The 17,797-nt window shown below is 41.1% G+C and overlaps 3 protein-coding genes across 4 annotated transcripts in view; 2 read left to right on the top strand and 1 right to left on the bottom strand.

Annotated features, from left to right (window-relative positions):
* Nucleotides 1-2,372, top strand: part of INTS10 (integrator complex subunit 10) — a 45,897-nt gene extending 43,525 nt beyond the window's left edge. Inside the window, exons 17-18 of one of the 2 annotated variants that reach the window (XM_063131593.1) lie at nucleotides 61-138; nucleotides 1,967-2,372. In XM_063131593.1, the coding sequence (XP_062987663.1) occupies nucleotides 61-138; nucleotides 1,967-2,123 (235 nt within the window). In that variant the 3' untranslated portion in view covers nucleotides 2,124-2,372. The remainder of the gene's footprint in view (nucleotides 1-60; nucleotides 139-1,966) is intronic. The other variant, XM_063131601.1, reaches the window with a different exon arrangement.
* The window catches only part of USO1 (USO1 vesicle transport factor), a 306,934-nt gene that overhangs the window by 226,159 nt on the left and 62,978 nt on the right, over nucleotides 1-17,797 (top strand). The window lies entirely within an intron of this gene.
* Nucleotides 2,944-17,797, bottom strand: part of HGSNAT (heparan-alpha-glucosaminide N-acetyltransferase) — a 30,809-nt gene continuing 15,955 nt past the window's right edge. Inside the window, exons 8-18 of the mRNA XM_063131678.1 lie at nucleotides 17,133-17,209; nucleotides 16,659-16,689; nucleotides 14,285-14,445; nucleotides 11,313-11,428; nucleotides 9,043-9,164; nucleotides 8,140-8,266; nucleotides 6,969-7,055; nucleotides 6,538-6,615; nucleotides 5,254-5,324; nucleotides 5,059-5,171; nucleotides 2,944-3,371 (exon numbers count right to left, since the gene is read on the bottom strand). Coding sequence (XP_062987748.1) covers nucleotides 3,190-3,371; nucleotides 5,059-5,171; nucleotides 5,254-5,324; nucleotides 6,538-6,615; nucleotides 6,969-7,055; nucleotides 8,140-8,266; nucleotides 9,043-9,164; nucleotides 11,313-11,428; nucleotides 14,285-14,445; nucleotides 16,659-16,689; nucleotides 17,133-17,209 — 1,165 coding nt within the window. The 3' untranslated portion in view covers nucleotides 2,944-3,189. The remainder of the gene's footprint in view (nucleotides 3,372-5,058; nucleotides 5,172-5,253; nucleotides 5,325-6,537; nucleotides 6,616-6,968; nucleotides 7,056-8,139; nucleotides 8,267-9,042; nucleotides 9,165-11,312; nucleotides 11,429-14,284; nucleotides 14,446-16,658; nucleotides 16,690-17,132; nucleotides 17,210-17,797) is intronic.

Genomic DNA, 17,797 nt, shown 5'->3' with positions numbered 1-17,797 from the left:
TTGTAGTACAGGGGAAGTTGGTGTGGGTGTTTGAATGCTGCTGTTTGCTGTTTTTTAAAGGACTTCTAGCCCTCCACTGGGGTTACTGAAGCAGGAATTCATACCTGTACTACAGCCCAGCATACAGACTGCTGACAGGTACCAAGCAGGGGGACATCCCTGCTCATAGTGTGCTGTCTTTTTGTCAATATGTTTTACTGCCCATGGTTATCAGACCTTTTGTTAATTCAGTAGTTTTATTCATGCTTTTGTTCTTCATTTGTGCCTACATCACTTGGCAAGCCATGTTCTTACTATTGTTAACATTTGTTATTTTTCCATAAGTTACTGGCACATCTATGTTCTTCAATTTTTAAGTGGATTTCTGTATAATTAAACATTAATAGTGCTCTAGCTTAATTTCTGTGGACAATCCAGTTCATTCTTTTATTAAAGTACTGATGTTTAGGTGAGATGGGCACCATTTTGTTAAATATATTAATTATTGTCCCACCAGGTTCTCATGGTTTTCCCTCTCAACTGTATTGCTTGCTCTTGTTCTCTTTGCCTCTGAGATTTGAATTTGTTTGACAATTAGGAGTTGAAAATCTTTTCCTGTGTACAATTCTGCTAGTACTCCTTCAGTACTGCAAAAGTATACTGGCTGTTTTCTGTTTTTCATTTTGACAAGGACTGGAAGTAGTTCTCAAAATGCTGCTTGGGCAAGAAGAAAGCATTGAAAAGGCAGTATTAAATCTATTATTTAAAAATAACTCTGCCACATGCACTCCTTGTTAAACACGTGACTAAGAACTAAGGTGTGAAGAAGTTAAGGACATTTTAATGGTGTTAGATGCACTTATTTAATTACGCCATTTTCAATTTTTTATATATATATCCAGTTGCTGTTTGGTAATGCGTGGTGGTTTTGGATAAAGGCTGTCGCAGCAATTACTGGCCTCTAACATTTCTTTTTCTTATGGAAGCTCTGCTCCCAAATCCTTTGAAAGGGACCCTCTTTTTTTTGGTTTACTGGCTACGGTAGCCTTTTGAGTTGAAATAATTGCACAATTCAAGAGCAGTGCAAGGCTCTCTTAAATTCATTAATAATCAGTGGCCCCATTCAGAAGACACCTTAAACCAGGGCTTTAACCATGGTGATTAAACCAGAAAGCCAGGTCATGTTCAGAAGACACCTTAAACCAGGGCATTAACCATGGTGAATTAAGGCTTTCTGGCTTAACCACCATGGTTAAAAGCCCTGGTTTAAGGTGTCTTCTGAATGGGGCCAGTGTGTCATGATCTAATGTAAGATCAACTGCAGCGGTCGGTGAGAAGTTAGGGGAAACACTAAGCAACTAGAGCAAACAACCTGGTAAGTCACTTCTGTAGCTCTTGGTGCTGCAGTGGTAGTTACAGAAGAAGCTTAACATTATGACCAATAATGGAAGTTAATTCATCTGCTCTGGTTGGGCCTCAAAACCACTTCTCATAGACTCCACGCCATAGAGGGAATTAGTACGAAGTCTTTGGGCAGGGATCAGAATTCTTACTGACACCTCCAGAAGCTTACTTCATGATGCCCATATCTTCAGCTGCTTTTATCCTCCCTTGGTGAAAAACATATGCTAGAAAAGACTTTAACATACTGTACTGTGTGTCTCATGACAAACAACAGCAAAAATACCCTTGTGGCCAAATTTGAAGCTTAACAGCTACCATTTGTAGCTGTGGTTCTTTTGTGTATTACATCAAAGATCCTTGGATTTAGCTTTTTAGGGTATTACCCAACACCTTTAAAATCAGTTGGAGATTTGTTATAGAATTTAATGATATATGTATGGCACTCCCAGCAAACTCATTAAATAAATAGATGCTTTTAAAAAGTGTTGGGTCAAGTTAGGGAGCTAGATTTCACAACACATACAGTGCACAACTATTTAAATAGCTCCATGCCCTTTAATTATTTTGTGTACTATAATTTCAGGCATCACACTGTTACCAGGGGAATAACCAAAGGTGTGAAGGAGGACTTCCGCCTGGCAATGGAGCGCCAAGTGTCACGTTGTGGAGAAAACCTGATGATGGTGTTGCACAGATTCTGCATAAATGAGAAGATCTTGCTCCTTCAGACGCTGACCTGAGTATCATGGACTCTGTACTGGTGCATCTTATTAAAAATAGGCCGGCAGAGAGGAGAGCCATGATGTTGCCTTGATGTCACTTTAGAGTTACCCTGATGTCTTTGGCCCAGCTTGCTAAAGGATTGCTGGCAGAGCAAAGTTAACCTCAGAAAGGTGGTTCACTATCACTCTAACAAAACTTCATTGCACCTTTGGTAAACCTCTGAGTTGGGCACTGTAAATAAAATAGCTTTCAAATGTGTTTCAAAATCGTGTTTTCATTGGAATGTCTTTGGCTGCAGCACTGGCCACAATGGTTGTAGGTGTACAATATATAACCATAATCCCCTCTTGGTAATCTTCGAATGGGGAGAACCACTGGTCATAAGTTCAAGTAGTCATGCAGAAGAGACATTTACAACAGAGTTGTTCACCATGGACTTATGGCTAAGCTTTCTGTTGAAGATGACCAGAATGTAGGAAGGCAGATGCAGGAAGGTAGGAGAGCCAAAAAGGTGATGCTAAGACTAGGCCGTTGCCCAGGCAGAGTCCCCTAGTTCTGACAGAACCAATGGGCTACCTGGGAATGGAGCCATGCTCATACCTGCAGAGACTATTACTGGCCCTTCTTCATTCCACTCTGCCATCTTGAGGAGCAAACCAAAAGGTATCTTGTACAAATTCTGGCTGGTTCTGACAAATATGCATATGTTGCATTAGTATGGATACTTATATCTTAAACATGGGTTGTCACTTTTATATGACACAAGCATGTAACAAATCCCTAAACGGAGTAACTATTTGCCTTTGAAAGTCCTTTGAAATTGGCTAAGACGGAGAAGCCATTTGGTATGTGTATTAATAAACGGAATAATACAGTAAATATGTAAAAGTTTAAACAGCCTTGTCTTGGCTAACTGGCAAGTCAGCCAGCAAATCTTAAATATGCACGTCTCAGTTCAAGATGACTTGGAATGTAAACCAAACACGTGATCCCTTTTAAAAAAGAAAAAAAGTAGCATCAGTACAGTGGGAGTACTCCAGTGCTCTCATGCCCCAAATTCCTTTGACCTGTAGATGATAATAGTTAGATTTTCCAGAATATTCTCTTCCGGTAGAGTCCATAGGATATCATAACCCACAGGGATGTGGCAATTAGATTCTGAGTCAAATGTTCAGCATGAGATTGTGTGTCCTTCATCTTCCACTTAAAAGGAAAGTAATTTTCAAATATTTCATGTCCAACATAGACGAGAATGGAGTTCATACCTTTAAAGAGACCAAAAATGTTATCAGGAAGATAGTTATGTGTTTCAACCATACTATATAATGGGATTTACTAACCTACGGAGCCTAAGTACTGACACTTTAGGACATATAGAAAACCCATCAATGTGTGCTTTTGCTGCCGTGCTCAGTGAGAAGGAATGAATAAGAGGGACGGGATAACAGAGCAAATGAACATACTGGAAGAAGAAAAAGAGGTAATTGATATGGGGTCTACAGACCCCTATGGGCCTTGGAAAGAAAAAACTTAAGAGATGGAGGTGCAGAGAGAGATAGTAGAATGAGTTAAAAAGAAAGCACTGGGTTAAATACGTTTTTAAAAAGGTGTTCCACACTTAACAGCAGGGTAGCCCTCCTGTGTAAGGCACTTGCCTGTACAGTATTTCTTCTACTCTTGATTCAATGCTTTAGTGCCAAATAAGACATTCACTAGAAAAGGCTTTTCCTCAGGCTGACTCCAAAACACAGGACTTCGGAGAAGGACGCACAGCCCAGCCTATTTATCTTTGTTACACCTCAACCAGGTCCTACAGCTGCTATCTGGTTTTCAAGTCGCTATCTGTTCATCCCAGTATCCTGTAGTTTTCAATCTGAGGTGGTGGCGATGTTGCTTCCTTCCAGTCCTCACAGTCTTTCTACATGATGCTTCTCTTACCCTGGTAAAGCCTATTTTGACTGATAAATAGTAGATATCATAAGACCAGCAGTAGATTTTCATTGGTCCTACAAGGGATTTTTGTATCTTTTCCCCTTTCCTGATATGTCACTTACTTGAGGGCCAAACGAGACAGTAAGCAGGAGATGTATGGACAGTCTCTTACCTTTTTAAAAATTAACTGAAAGCTTTGTAAGCATCAGAGGCTTTGATCAAATAGCAGAGTTGGAAGGGGCCTACAAGGCCATCGAGTCCAACCCCCTGATTGGATTGGAAGAGTAGCAGATGAGAGTTTGCTGCTCAAAGTCACCTCCTACACACACACACACACACTCACTCACTCACTCCTACCTGTAGGAGGAGGAGGAATAGGGGCCTGCTCTTTTCTTTTTCTGTGCTGAGGGAAAATGTGATTTGAGTAGATGTTTAGAGGGGGAAGAAGTAAGCAGCCCCTCCCTACTATCATTTCAACAACCTCCGACAACTGCTTTTCAATTAAAAAAAAGTTGGGAGATTACTTACACATCTCATTAGTTTGGTTTACCCTCTAGGGAATTACTATGTGCTTCTTGTTCTTGCTGCAAAAACCAATGCTGCTGTTGCCTCCACCACCACCACCACCACCACATATTTGAGGTTCTAGTTCTAGGAAGTTCAACCAGTTGCTCAGCAAATGCAAAGTACACTCCCAGTGCTAGATACACTGGGGGCTGCAACTGGTGACTGCTGTCTGTAGGGTATAATGCACCTGTCCGACAAGGTCCTGCATAGTGAGCATTGGGAAGGCGGGGAAAACTGCCCAATCTGAAACACTAAATGTGGATAGAGAACAGATGCACTTTCCAAATCAATTTAGCTATGACTGTTTGTTTAGAAACTGGGCACGAGATTATAAATAAAATAAAGTGAGATGATAACCGCCCGTCTCAATTCTTAAAAGGGAAAAATAAACCCCTTTAGACCTCCATAGTTTCCAAGTTCAAGCGGCAATATTGTCCTTTGAAGTATACTCACCTGGATAGAAAAATGGAGCACCTGACCACACCTTCTTAACATCTACAAGGTAGTATATCAACAGCAGAAGCACAAAGGCAAAGCTGCTCAGTGTTGTCACGTACGAGATTGACCTGCAGGAATTTCAGAGGTCAGTTCAAGAATCATCCAGCAAAAACAAGCATGCAGAATAAAGTGACTTTTCAATGTACTCACCATAAATTCTTGTTCACTGGAATAAAGCCTTGATCTTTTGAGCATTTGGTCAACACAATAGAAATGACACCCTGAAAAATAGGCATTTGAGTTGAGAAAGGTATGTTAGACTTCCTGTGGAAGATATCTTCTCATCCATGGATGGAAAATATCCCACGGATTTACTCCTCTCATTGTTGCTGAGGTCACAGCCATCGAAATTAATGGAAAGCTTTTGTCCCTTCTTATGGGGAAATAAGCTATTAAAGGCATCTCAAACCAGAGTGAAAGTCAAAACTATTAACTTTTTTTTTTAATGGACATTTGAATTTAATACATTTCTGGGATGACATAAAATAAATGAAGTAAAAAGCAAATTAATACAATAAAATACTATTGAAAAACTCAAATTACAGTAAAATACAATAAAATATGGTTAAAATATATTCATACAGATTGTGTAGAATCAGATTACTCCCAGCAACGAATAAGAAACTATAGCATCTTGAACTTGCATCATTTCAATACATAATAAGAGACTATCTTTCTCAATGAATCAGTTGTTTTCTGCCTCCTTTCCTTTTCTCCGATTAGCAGCTTTTGTCATATAAAATGTCCTGGGTTCTCCTGTCCCTATTTCTCCTCTCAATTGTGAGGCTTGTCCATTTATTCTATTCTCCTCTTCCTGTTCTTTTGCCAATTATTATTATGTTGACAGTCCAACACAGATTCCAATGTCCTTACGTCCATTACTTTCAATGAGCGTACAACTCTATATTGAACTGTAGCAGTTGTGTTTTTATTTGCAGGTTTACCAATGCTGACTGATTCCTTCAGGAGTCTGATTTATTGAAACTGAGGTATTGTATTTATAGCAGAAGATATTCAGAGATTTCTTTTGAATTAAAATTTCCAAAAAATAAAACAGGCTTTAAAACAGGCGGGCCCCTCAATGCCCCCTTTGCCTCTAAAAATAGGCAAAAAATACAAGAAAAGAATGGATGTTTGCCACTGAAATTTGGAAGTGAACCATTACAGAGGCTTACTAAAGAGAAAGGTATCTTGACAACAAGCTAAAGTTATCCTTAGTAAGACACCATAGCTGTTTCTTAACAAATTTTGGTAGTAAAATGCCAATTTAAAAAAGGTTGCAGCTACTGCCACAATCACCAGAGTGTAGCCCACTGGGACCCCCAGGGGAGGAAATTGGCCCCTGCACTGACTGAAGTTGTCACCCCAGCTTTAAAAGGATCACAGAGGAAACATTATGAATTAAAGGTCATCAAGACAATATTTGCGACTTACCATTAATACACTCCAGACACAAAACCGGAGCATTATTTGTCTGTGCTGGTCTTTGAAAAACAAGAGAATTTTTCCTCCCTTAAAAGTAAAAAAAGATAGCACGTTAGAAGCGACAAGAGCATCCCAGCCAAAAGCGGGTTTAACAGAGAAGAGGACTAATGGACTGAAATGGGGAACTAGTTTATGATGATGAAGCGCTACAGACAAGATCTAATGTAGTACTAAGTGGATCTGCGATTTTTCCAAAGTCTTGATGCAAAACTTTCTGACTCTAAGGGGAAAGTTTCTCCTATAATATTGACATAAGGATGTATTTATAAGTGTTGCTCTGAAGTAGCATTCATACATTCTGCAAGTTCCTAAGACTGTACTGTCATCCTGAGAGGAGATTCCTCACCACATGCACAAGTAGTTCCAAAAGGGTAGAGTACCTGAAGTCCTAAAAATGCCATGATGACAGAATTGATCGTTCCCAAAACTCCTTCAGGGTCAAAGGCCACTCTAGTCATGTAGATCACCTATAAATTGAGATGAGAAGAGCACACTATGAAAGTCTGCCTACACTTGAATTTCCTTTTCTGTCTTAACCTTCCCAAGTACTGTTGTGACATTTTCTGCTAGCCCTTGACTGTCTTCAGTGCCCCTTCTGGTGTAGCACTGGAGCAAATGATTTGTATCCAGAAACGTCGTCTATTCAGGTGTTACTTCCGTCCCTGAACCTCTCTATATACATTATGAGAGTAGGAGCGGGTTTGGGGCTTGTATGCCCCCTGTCTCCAGATAGAAAGTAAGGACTATACTGGGAACTCTCTATATACATTATGAGAGTAGGAGCGGGTTTGGGGCTTGTATGCCCCCTGTCTCCAGATAGGAGCGGGTTTGGGGCTTGTATGCCCCCTGTCTCCAGATAGAAAGTAAGGACTATACTGGGAACCATCCTCTCTTGACCACCCTAATTGTAGAAGTTTGAATATGGGATCCAAAATAGGTTCACAGGAGCTTCTGCTACAACTGCATTACAGCTGTGGGGAGAGCAACAATGTGAATGTGTTATCTTCCCTTAGAAATATATTCAGTGGGTGTCCTTGGCAAAAGAGCCTCGCTGCAGCAAAGAATTTGGTGACACATTCTACATTATGCAGAATCTGCCTTAGCTAGATTGCCTATCTATTCCCTTACCTAAGTATCTGGCTGGAATAAAACTCTACTAACACTGGAATGTTCAACTATAAAGCTAGTTTAAGAAACTATGGAATGCTGATTTTGTTACTTTTAACTAACTTACAGAACATGATTTCATATTTTGAATGAAGCTATGAGTGAGGCCTATTTTTCTGCTCAGCTGCTGTCAGATGCATTTGTGTTTCTGTCCTATTTGAAATCTAAATAATGCAGCATCAAAGAACTGCTAGTTGCAATCCAAACGGTCAACCATGGAAAAGCAAGAAACAACTTGGACTGAGAAATTACAACAACACATACCACATTTTGCCTTCCAGCCCCATTCTTAGGAATAAGCAGATGTCTATGATAAAGAATTAAAGCAGGACACTGACATTTCACAGATAGTTGCTCAGTGTGTTGCAAATTTAAATCACTTACATTAGAAGACGGATGTTGGTAGATGTGTTTCTCTCCCAGAAGCAAGTGATCAATATAGGCTGCTGCACCTCCTGTACAGTTGGGATACTTGTTAAAATCGCCAATACCTCCAGGGCCAAGGTAACCCCTAGAATAAAAGAAGGAAGTGAGCCACATGACTGAAGAAGGCTTGGGCTGAATGATTTGGTTAGGGGCAAGCTCCCATCACACAGAGCCCATGGCGTCTACTGTGGCTAGAAAGTAGCCTCCTGAGCTGACAGGTTATCAGATGTCCTCCACATGTGTGGGGCTCCAACTCCCAGCATCCCTCAGCCAACTTCAGAGGATGTCAAGGCCTTCGCCTGGGCCCCACTGTTAGCAAAGAGGCCAAGGCCCCAATTCTGGTGCCTCTGTGGGGAGCACCCAAAAAAAGATCAGTGGCAGCACGACAGAACTCAGTTGGCACAGAGGATACCTTTCCCAAGGGCACCCAAATCTTGGACCTGTAACCCACCTAACTACAGCACTTCCACGCAAAAGTCTTGATAGAGGAAGCCTAATCATGACAGCGATGGCTTCTGGTAGTTAATTTAGAGCACCATGAAGAATGGCAGAATAGGAGACAGATAGAATTGGCACAGTCCCCCACAAAGGTCTACACAAGGCCTGCAGAAATAAACAGAGACCATCCACACCTCCCATTGAACTCAGTGAGGTGTGTGCATGAGAATTTTCTAGCAATGTGTCCCCATGTTCATTAATGGGAAGAGGGTTTAGATTTCCAGCCTCAGACACCAAAATGTTGTGGGTGGCCTTAAGTCCTAATTGGACCAATCTATGGAAACAGTTCTATGGATATCTCGGGGAGGGGGGAAACACTGAAAAAAGCAAGTTAAATGAAGAAGGATCTAAATTTGAACTGACGTTGGACAGCCAGGTACGTTTAACAGGAAGGTGAGGCACACCCAAACTGCTTCAAGCGTCATCATGAAAAGCCACTGGGGCCAGTAGGGTAGAATATCCTGGAGATCAGGGAATGGAGCCTCCTGTTGAAACACAGAAGAGTAAGTAGACCATGAGCAACCCCAGAAATGATGTGCCTACTTGGGGAAACCACCGCCACGACAGTCTGGCCAACTGGAACTATTCAGCCTTCTAAAGTCATTCACTTCTGAAAAACATCCTTGTTTGTTCTTCTTTTAAGGCTTAAATGTCCATGCCGTGCTGAAGTGCTTATACTTTTTAATTAAATATTTTTTTCAACAGCTTTTGATTTTATTATATGATCTCTTTCTCAATCCCATTTTAGATATTTTAAATTATGTTCAGGATAACCCTTTCCATGCCTGTACCTGTTGGATAGTCAGAGGTTAACCTCAGAACATGAAGACTTCAAAGTGTAACATACTGCAGCAGTTACCAGAGCAAGGATAACAGCAACCTGGCTACCTCGGTCCTGGAGGAGTTGCAGTGGATACTCCCGTGTCAGCTGGTGAAAGGCAATGTGCACAGATGTCATTGGGCTCTGGTGATAAACCTGGATCAATAAGTAACTCCAGACTGCTAACCTCTTCCATCCAGAGACCTCCCTGGACAGCTGAACTATCTACCAACAGTACCTCCACCTTACTGTGATTTACCTCTGTTGGCCCTCATCCAACCCACCTCATCTGAATCTGATGTAAAGGGAAGACAGAGCTGAATGACATCTACATATTGGTGATACCCAGCTCCAAATCCCAAATTGCCCTGGATTAGAGATGTAAACTTTCTGGAAATTTTGAAGCCATTGGAAAAACTTTTTTCCTGTTTGTTTTTTCCGGGGCCAATCTCCATGGCAATTTAGTGTGGAGGGGGGCACTTTGAAGTCATTTATGACACATGCTGTCATCACAAATCCACAGCAACGCTGCAGCTTCACTATGGTAAAGGCAGTTTCTGAAACTCCTTTTACTATGTCTCTTTTTCTAAAATGGGACCCTGCCACGACACAGGCTCTTTACAACAGGCCTGTCCGCGGACACTCCCTGCTCAAGCTAAGCGCCGCCACATTATGAGCCTGAGGTGAGGGACAAACACCACCTTTCTACAAACTATGTGGAGAAAGGGGTTAAACAGGAATAATTTCAGGAATAAAATAATGCGCTGTGAATTATATGTGCTGATGGTGAATTAATGTCAGAATGGGTGTTAGATGTATATAACTGCAGATGATAAATGCCAAGGAGACACGTGGGATTTTTGTGGCAGTAAAAGAAACTGAATAAAAATTTATTTCACAAACTTTGTTTCATAATAAAACTTTTCAGACTCTTGTTAAAACTGCTCATCTAATCCTTTCTCTCTTCTCATACACACTTTCCTTTCTCTCACACCTTCACTCTTGAACTTTCTTTATTATCAGGACTGAACACCAACTGACTATCTGCACACTACACTCAGAAGACAACCCTCTTTACCCTGATCCTCTAATTCTCCCCTCGAACCAAAGTACTTTAAAAACACTCTCCTATCACTTCAGTCATTCCCTTATATATCCTCCTCCCTCCTCCTCCTAAGATATTCAATCTCCACTTACTCAGGTCAACATTCTAAACACAATAGACTTACAAATCTTAGACATACATTAGGGAACTGACTTGTGGGGTGTAACGCCACAGACCCCCATGTGGCTCTGCTGCAGCACATTCTTTTCTTCTGTTTTGGCTATTATTTTATATAGGTTGCATTCTATTTGCTTTGACCCTCTTTTAGGATTTAATATCATCTTTCCTCTTGTTGTTTTATGCTCCTTTAAGTTTTTATGGAATTTCTATTGTTGCTTATCACTGCTTTATATAGATTTTAATAGAAATTAGTTGTATGTTTTTAAAATAAAAAATAAAAACAAGTGTAAATAACCCCTGTCTTTTCACATACTAAAAAACCTATTGAAAACAGCTTCTGAAGACCTCCAAGGGCAGGAAAGTGTTCCTCATTAACAGCCATTCATAACAAGAACGTGTAGACAGCAAGGGTTATGTTACTGGGATCTATATTTTAGCTTTTCTAGGTTACAGCTTGAAACACTCTAAAACCCAGTTTGACCAATGACTGTGAATATCCTCTTGCCTACTACTATGGGCAATAATAATTCTACAAAAGCAGTGTTCTGTTCTTTACATTTCGACTGAGCTGCTGGGCCATTTACTCACCAGGGTACTGTTTTCAGGCACAGGCTTGGCAAAGAGGAGCTCAAGCACAGCAACCACAAGGTATGTACAGCCCAGTCTCTGAAGCACACCTGGAATTCGCAGGTTATCCCAGGATACTACAGGAGGTAAAACAGCAATGTCAAAAAGTGAGCACATTTTTTTAAAGAGAGATGATTGGTGAAAATCTGGATCCGATGCGCAACAATATATGTTGTTGCAAGATGTTTTAACTGTAAGCTTTAATATATTTTGACAAGGTTGCTCGCTAGCCTAAGCGTGAAAATTGCCCCCCAACATCCAGGCCTGCTTTTTTATCCAAAGATGACAAAGTTTTTTTTTTTCAGGAGGCAGGAACCCATATTTTTCTCAATGCAAGTGAGAAATGAGAGGAGTTTTATTACAGAACTGGGATTAAATCTAAATCTACTTTAACCATTGCAACAATTAATTCCATGTTATGTCATGTTATTAATACATTCAAACTGTCCTTATTTATTTATTTATTTATTTAAGGATTTTTATGCCACCATTCAGCCAAAAAAGGCTCTCACAGCGGCCGCCCACAGGCTTACAATCTAAAAGACATGACACAAAAGGAAAGGGGATTGGGAGGGAGGAGGAGGAGGGGGGAAAGGAAAGCAAATTCAGGCACTACAATCTTAGTTGGAAAGTTCAGCAGTTACAGTTGACAGCAGGAGGGAGGGGGCTCTCAGCTGGAGCTGGACCCAGGCACGGTGGAGAGGTGCCTGGCTGCTGCTTCCTCCCTCACTGGTGGTCTCTGCAGGTCTCTCTGCAAATTCACTACTTTTAAGGAGGGGTTCTATTTGGCTCCTCTGCCTCTCAGCCAATTATCCTGAAATAGGATTTCTCAGTTGTGAGAACAGCTGTATAGTTAGGATGAGCTTTTCAGCGTTTGGCAAGTAAAATGCCTGAAATTCTATTAATAAAATCAAGACTATTATCCTGTCAGATTGAAATTTGGCATAGAGTATCTAGTTGTGGTGGTCCAGATGGGTTGTTGTGAACAAAGCAAGAGTGAGCGAGCGTGCTGATTCCTGCCGCCTATTTACTCCCACTGGGACTAAACAACCCAGAAACACCCTGTCCCTGGATTGTTAGCCATCTTATGCAAACCAGGATTTCTGGGTTGTTGGGGGAGAGACAACCCAGGATTGTAACCCATGCTTTATTCATGCGCTACGACTCTGGGTTGGCTCTCCCTCAATAATCCAGAAATTCTGGTTCGCATCGAGCATTCCTGGATTGTTCTGCTACTCTTGTTTGCAGCAGAAGTGATCGGGCAGCAAGAACTAGCAGGCTTGCTCACTCCCACTTCCTTCACAACAACTCAAAAAAAAATTGTGATGAGTGAACTGGATTAGTGAGAGAGGGGATCAGGAAGGGAATGCTGAGGAGATAGTGGCTGTCCCCATAGTGTCATGAACAGAGGGTCCCAACCTGCTAAAGAAGAGGATTGGGGCTAAAAGACCAAGGGAAATCGTGGCTGCATGCAGACGAAACATAAACAATGACTCAGTTCAGACAACACGTTAGTCAACGCAGTGTGAAAACTCCATTCAGTGGTTGACTTTTTAAGAGGGACACCCCACACAACATGTTCTAACTCCACCGTTGTGCAGCTGTGGGCTACCACGGAGTTGAGTAAAATCTATTGCAATGTTTGATTGACAGTTCCTCTGCCCTCTCTCCTCCCCCCGGTCCTCCCAGTGGTATCCCATCAGCCATTGCTGCAAAAAACCAATCTCGGTGGCTCTCCAATCACTACTTTCACCGCTCTTGCCAGGGAACTCTGTAGCCAGTGGGAAAAGTCAACTCAATGTAACGGAGAGCTCCACAGAGCCTAACACAACACAATGGTTGTGCAGGAACTCTCCTCTGCACAGTGTGGATATTCTGCCTGGAGTGTTTTCCATAAAAACTCCACTATTGCATGGAGTTTTCCTGCCAAACGATCCATTTCTCAACGGTGGTGTACAAACTCCACCGTGGAATTCTAAAACCACTGTTGAGCAACATGTTTTTTAATAATGCCTTTTTAAAATAATGTGCTGCTTTTAATAATGTATTAGTTTTAAATGTTTTAATTAGTTATATGTATTTTATTGTGTTTTTATTTGTGTTGTACCCCGCCTCGATCCAGAGGGAGAGGTGGGTAACAATTGTTGTTGTTGTTGTTGTTGTTGTTGTTGTTGTTGTCTGAACTGAGCCAATATGTATTTGCTGCTTACATGGCATGGAAGTTAGGGCAGGTGCCTTTACTTACAATTTCCATGTTTTCTGGTGAATGAGTGAGTTTGTGAGTGCCTTAACTTTTCTTCTAAGCCAAAGGTAATTGCTTTTTAAATTCTAGTACCTAAGGCTGACATGGAGGATATAAAACATGACATAAATTGTAAGCTACAAAGTCTCAGGGTACCATGTGCATAAATGGGAGAGAGATTCAAACTTTGGCTAGGTTAGGAAAAGTATAGCAAATAAGGGTAATGTTTATAGCTCTTGGGGTAACAAAACAAGATTAAAAGGAAATACGTCCCTACAACTAGGCATTTCCAAACTCGCATGTTGGACTGGAAACATAAGTCAGTTAGAGGAGCCAAAGGGAGTGGGCCTGTTGCTCTGCAGTTCCTGAGATCTGCCTGGATCAGGGCCCCTGAATCTCAGTACTGCCTCTCAGGAAGCAAGAACAGAAATTTTGTGTGACATAAATGACGTCCTGAACGGTGGGTTCTCGCGAAGGCCTTTGCCTTTATGCTGCTTCTGGAACCATTTTATCCCACCCAACCTACAGCACAGGGAGAACAAAGGTAGCTTCACAAGTATCATTTGCATACATATAAAGCGTAGTGTAAAGCCCTTCTTTACAATGGAATGGGAAAAGTTGGATTTCATGCAGGTGCAGCTATATACATTGCTTAGTCAACATGGAAAGAAATAAGTCATTCAGCACTTACAAGGCCCAGGGCAGTAATTTGGGTTCACAACTATGACTCCTATTAAAAACAAGAGGAGACTTCTCCACAGGACTTTCCCCAGAAGTTGCCACTTGGAACATCCCCGTCTCAACATGGAACTCAGAGACAATGAAATGGAGGAGCCCATGATAAACACAAACCTAGCGAGGGAGAGAAATAACCGTGTTTCAGCAAAACAGATCTAGCTATTATGTGTTATCCTAAGGCCAGAGCTAGCTCTAGGATATGGGGAACCCTTGACTGGGAGGCATATGTGAATGTGTGTACACACATGGGGTGGGGATGCATGAATACTGGGAAAGTATTTGCACTGGTTTACCCCCATATTTCCTGGCCCCGTTCTCACATTTCCCCAGAGTCCTCCAGACAACCATTTGTCAGGGATGCTTTAGGGTGGATTCCTGCATTGAGCAGGGGGTTGGACTCGATGGCCTTATAGGCCCCTTCCAACTCTGCTATTCTATGATTCTATGATCTTTCATAAAAAACCCTGGAAAGCTCAGTGTTTCACTTTGGGTAGCATGAGTAGGAAAGGCAGAAGCAGCAAAAGACTTGAGTTGTCTCTGGCATTCCCATGCACCCAGCACAAAGTAAGAATGGTGGTTCTTTTGGCTTCATGGATGTCTTGCTACCTTCTGGTCCTCCTCAAGTGTGCCAGCCATGTTAACTGCCTGTGACAGCTCTAAGAGAGAATCCACACATAAGAACGTCAGAACTGTTTTGATGGATCAGATTGAAGGCTCTCTAATCTAGCATTCTGTTTCCTACAATTGCCAATCAGATGGGAGTTTATAAGGATGAAATTAATGGCCTTCCCCCATTTGTTAATCTCTAGGATCCAGTGCAAAAGCCCACCTTTGTTCAAACACAGAAGCTTTACAGATCCTAATATGTAAGAGTTTACATTTATGCTGTTTTGTGCCTGTACACACACACACACACACACTGAGAATTACTATTAACAGGAGCAGGGAGGTCTCACCAATAACAGTCATGTTACACTGCTGTTGCTCTTAGTATAGGAAGAAGAAAGCACCACCTCAGGAATCAACTGAAGGTCACAGTACTAGGGTGACCCTATGAAAAGGAGGACAGGGCTACTGTATCTTTAACAGTTGCATAGAAAAGGGAATTTCAGCAGGTGTCCTTTGTATATATGGGGAACCTGGTGAAATTCCCTCTTCATCATAACAGTTAAAGCTGCAGGCGCTATACTAGAGTGACCAGACACAAAAGAGGGCAGGGCTCCTGCAGCTTTAATTGTTGTGGTGAAGAGGGAATTTCACCAGATGCTGCATGCGTACAAATGACCCCTGCTGAAATTCCCTTTTCTATGCAACTGTTAAAGATACAGGAGCCCTGTCCTCCTTTTCATAGGGTCACCCTACACATTACCCTAAGCTTGGGAGAGAACTTTTTAAACCCTGGGGTGGATAACAATATACTTGAGAGACTGAACCGGAGCTCTGTCTAAAGACCAAATGCAACTTATAGCTGGGGTGCTTCCAGACAAGGCTTCTTGTGTAATTGCCTTACACAATTTTACAGCAAGCCCAGTTGACAATGTTTTCTGTTTCCAATCATCCCGTGCTTTCCAATGGCTTTTTCTCGCTTTTTTCTTACTATCAGAAAAAAATGATAAGGAAGGAACAAAGATGGAATAGCTGGACAATGCCTTTTGATTGTTAGTTGTTTTGATTCTTAGTTCTAGAAGCCTTCCGTCTGAAAGCACCCCTGATATTTTTCTGGGCATATTTAAAGAACAAGTGTTTGGTTTGTTTCAGGCTGATTCCTCGCTTTATTTTTAATACAGGAGAGCTCCGAAACATGAACACCTGACTTCAAGTCTGAAAAATGTGAACAAGTAAAATACGTCCTTTTAAAATATTTAAGGTGCAGGCAGACATGTTTTAAAACAGTATTTGCCTTTTCTTTTTTTCTCCTCCTACAGAGTGGGCTTTCTTCCAACTTGTCCAGGCACTGCATTTTGACAGACATACTAACCAGCAATATTTTATAAGGTACAAGTCCAACAGGCAAAGGGAAAAATCAGTATTTAGGTGAGTTTTTAGGACTTGGAAATTGGTTTGGTAACTTATATTAAAAAAAACTTTATACATTTTCAAACCCTGTTTCAAAGGACAGAGATTGGGTTTTCATGCCTGTATTACTGCACTTTTTACTCTAAAAATCACAGAATTTTTTAAAAAACTGATAATCAATCCTGCCAAGTATTTAAGACTAAACAATTGTGATCAGACTAACATACAGTAAAAGAAAACCCTATATGGGGCTCTTCTGAATGAGATTTCTTGAGTTCTATAAAGTCATATAATTGCTCAGGTTGCATTACCATGGAAAGACGAGGTCTGCTACAGTTAGTCCTATGAAGAGAAAATGGAAAATTATTTAATCTTGATAATAATGAGTCAACTAGCAAATATGTTTAGGTAGAAATCAAAGGTTTAGGTCAAAAGTTTATTAATAACCATTCTCTACACTTCTGTACTTGCTAAAATGTGTGTAACTGAAGTCCTAGTTAGATGCTAAACTAGCAAGCATTTGTGCAAGAGTTTAACAGCGGGAAGTATTTGCATTTCCATCTTTTGTTGTACCCACGTGGTGTTGGGTCATAAGACCATAAGAAGAGCCTTGCTGGTTCAGACCAAAGGCCTATTTAGTCCAGCATTCTGTTTCCCACCCTGACTCATTTCTGGGAAACTCACAAACATGACAGAGGGCAATAAGGTCCCATCTGTATTAAATCTGGCATAAACCTCTCTATTTATTTCTATGAAGGAAATGAGTATTATGTATAAGATTTTACCATTCCAGCTCTGATGCTTGAAAAACCAATACTTTCCTCCACCATAATTCACAAAGACCATAATTATAAGCGCCAACCTACAAAGGGAAACACAAGTCAAGATCATACATGAACACACAAAGAGACATTGCACACATTTCACCATTAATGTCATCTCGGGGACAGGTTTTAAATAAACAGATTTGTTCAGTGTCGCTATCTTTCAAAGCTGAGGATCCAAAATAGATTTTTTAAAAAACACTCCTCCTAATACATCCAGCCTGGCCTTTGAGAACTTTGTAGAGGGGCCTGCTTGCAGTCCTACCTATGGGCAATGCCTAGGAAGCAGTGAGGGGCTTCTCAGCTGTGGCACCCTCATTACAGAATGCCCTGCCTTTGGAGGTGCAGCGGGTATCTTCAGTAATCAGTCTCACCCACCGCTTAAGACACACTTCCCTTATCAATCAATCAATCAATCAATCAAGTTTATTACGGTAAAATAACCAGCATATCAACATGTCACTTAGATCCTTGAGTCCCTTTGGATGAGATGGTTGTGTCTTTTGTTTGTTGAACAGTCTTGGAAAGGGTTTTATCTCACTGATGGTTGAGTTGATGAATTATCAATTTAATCGTATTGTTTTATTAAAGTTTCTGTACTGTATTGTAATTTTTGGTTAATAATC

The sequence above is a fragment of the Elgaria multicarinata genome, chromosome 1, assembly GCF_023053635.1.
Source record: "Elgaria multicarinata webbii isolate HBS135686 ecotype San Diego chromosome 1, rElgMul1.1.pri, whole genome shotgun sequence".
In the NCBI taxonomy this organism is placed as follows: domain Eukaryota; kingdom Metazoa; phylum Chordata; class Lepidosauria; order Squamata; family Anguidae; genus Elgaria; species Elgaria multicarinata.
The sequence above is the reverse complement of the archived record's forward strand: the minus strand, read 5'-3'. Positions and strand labels throughout refer to the sequence as shown.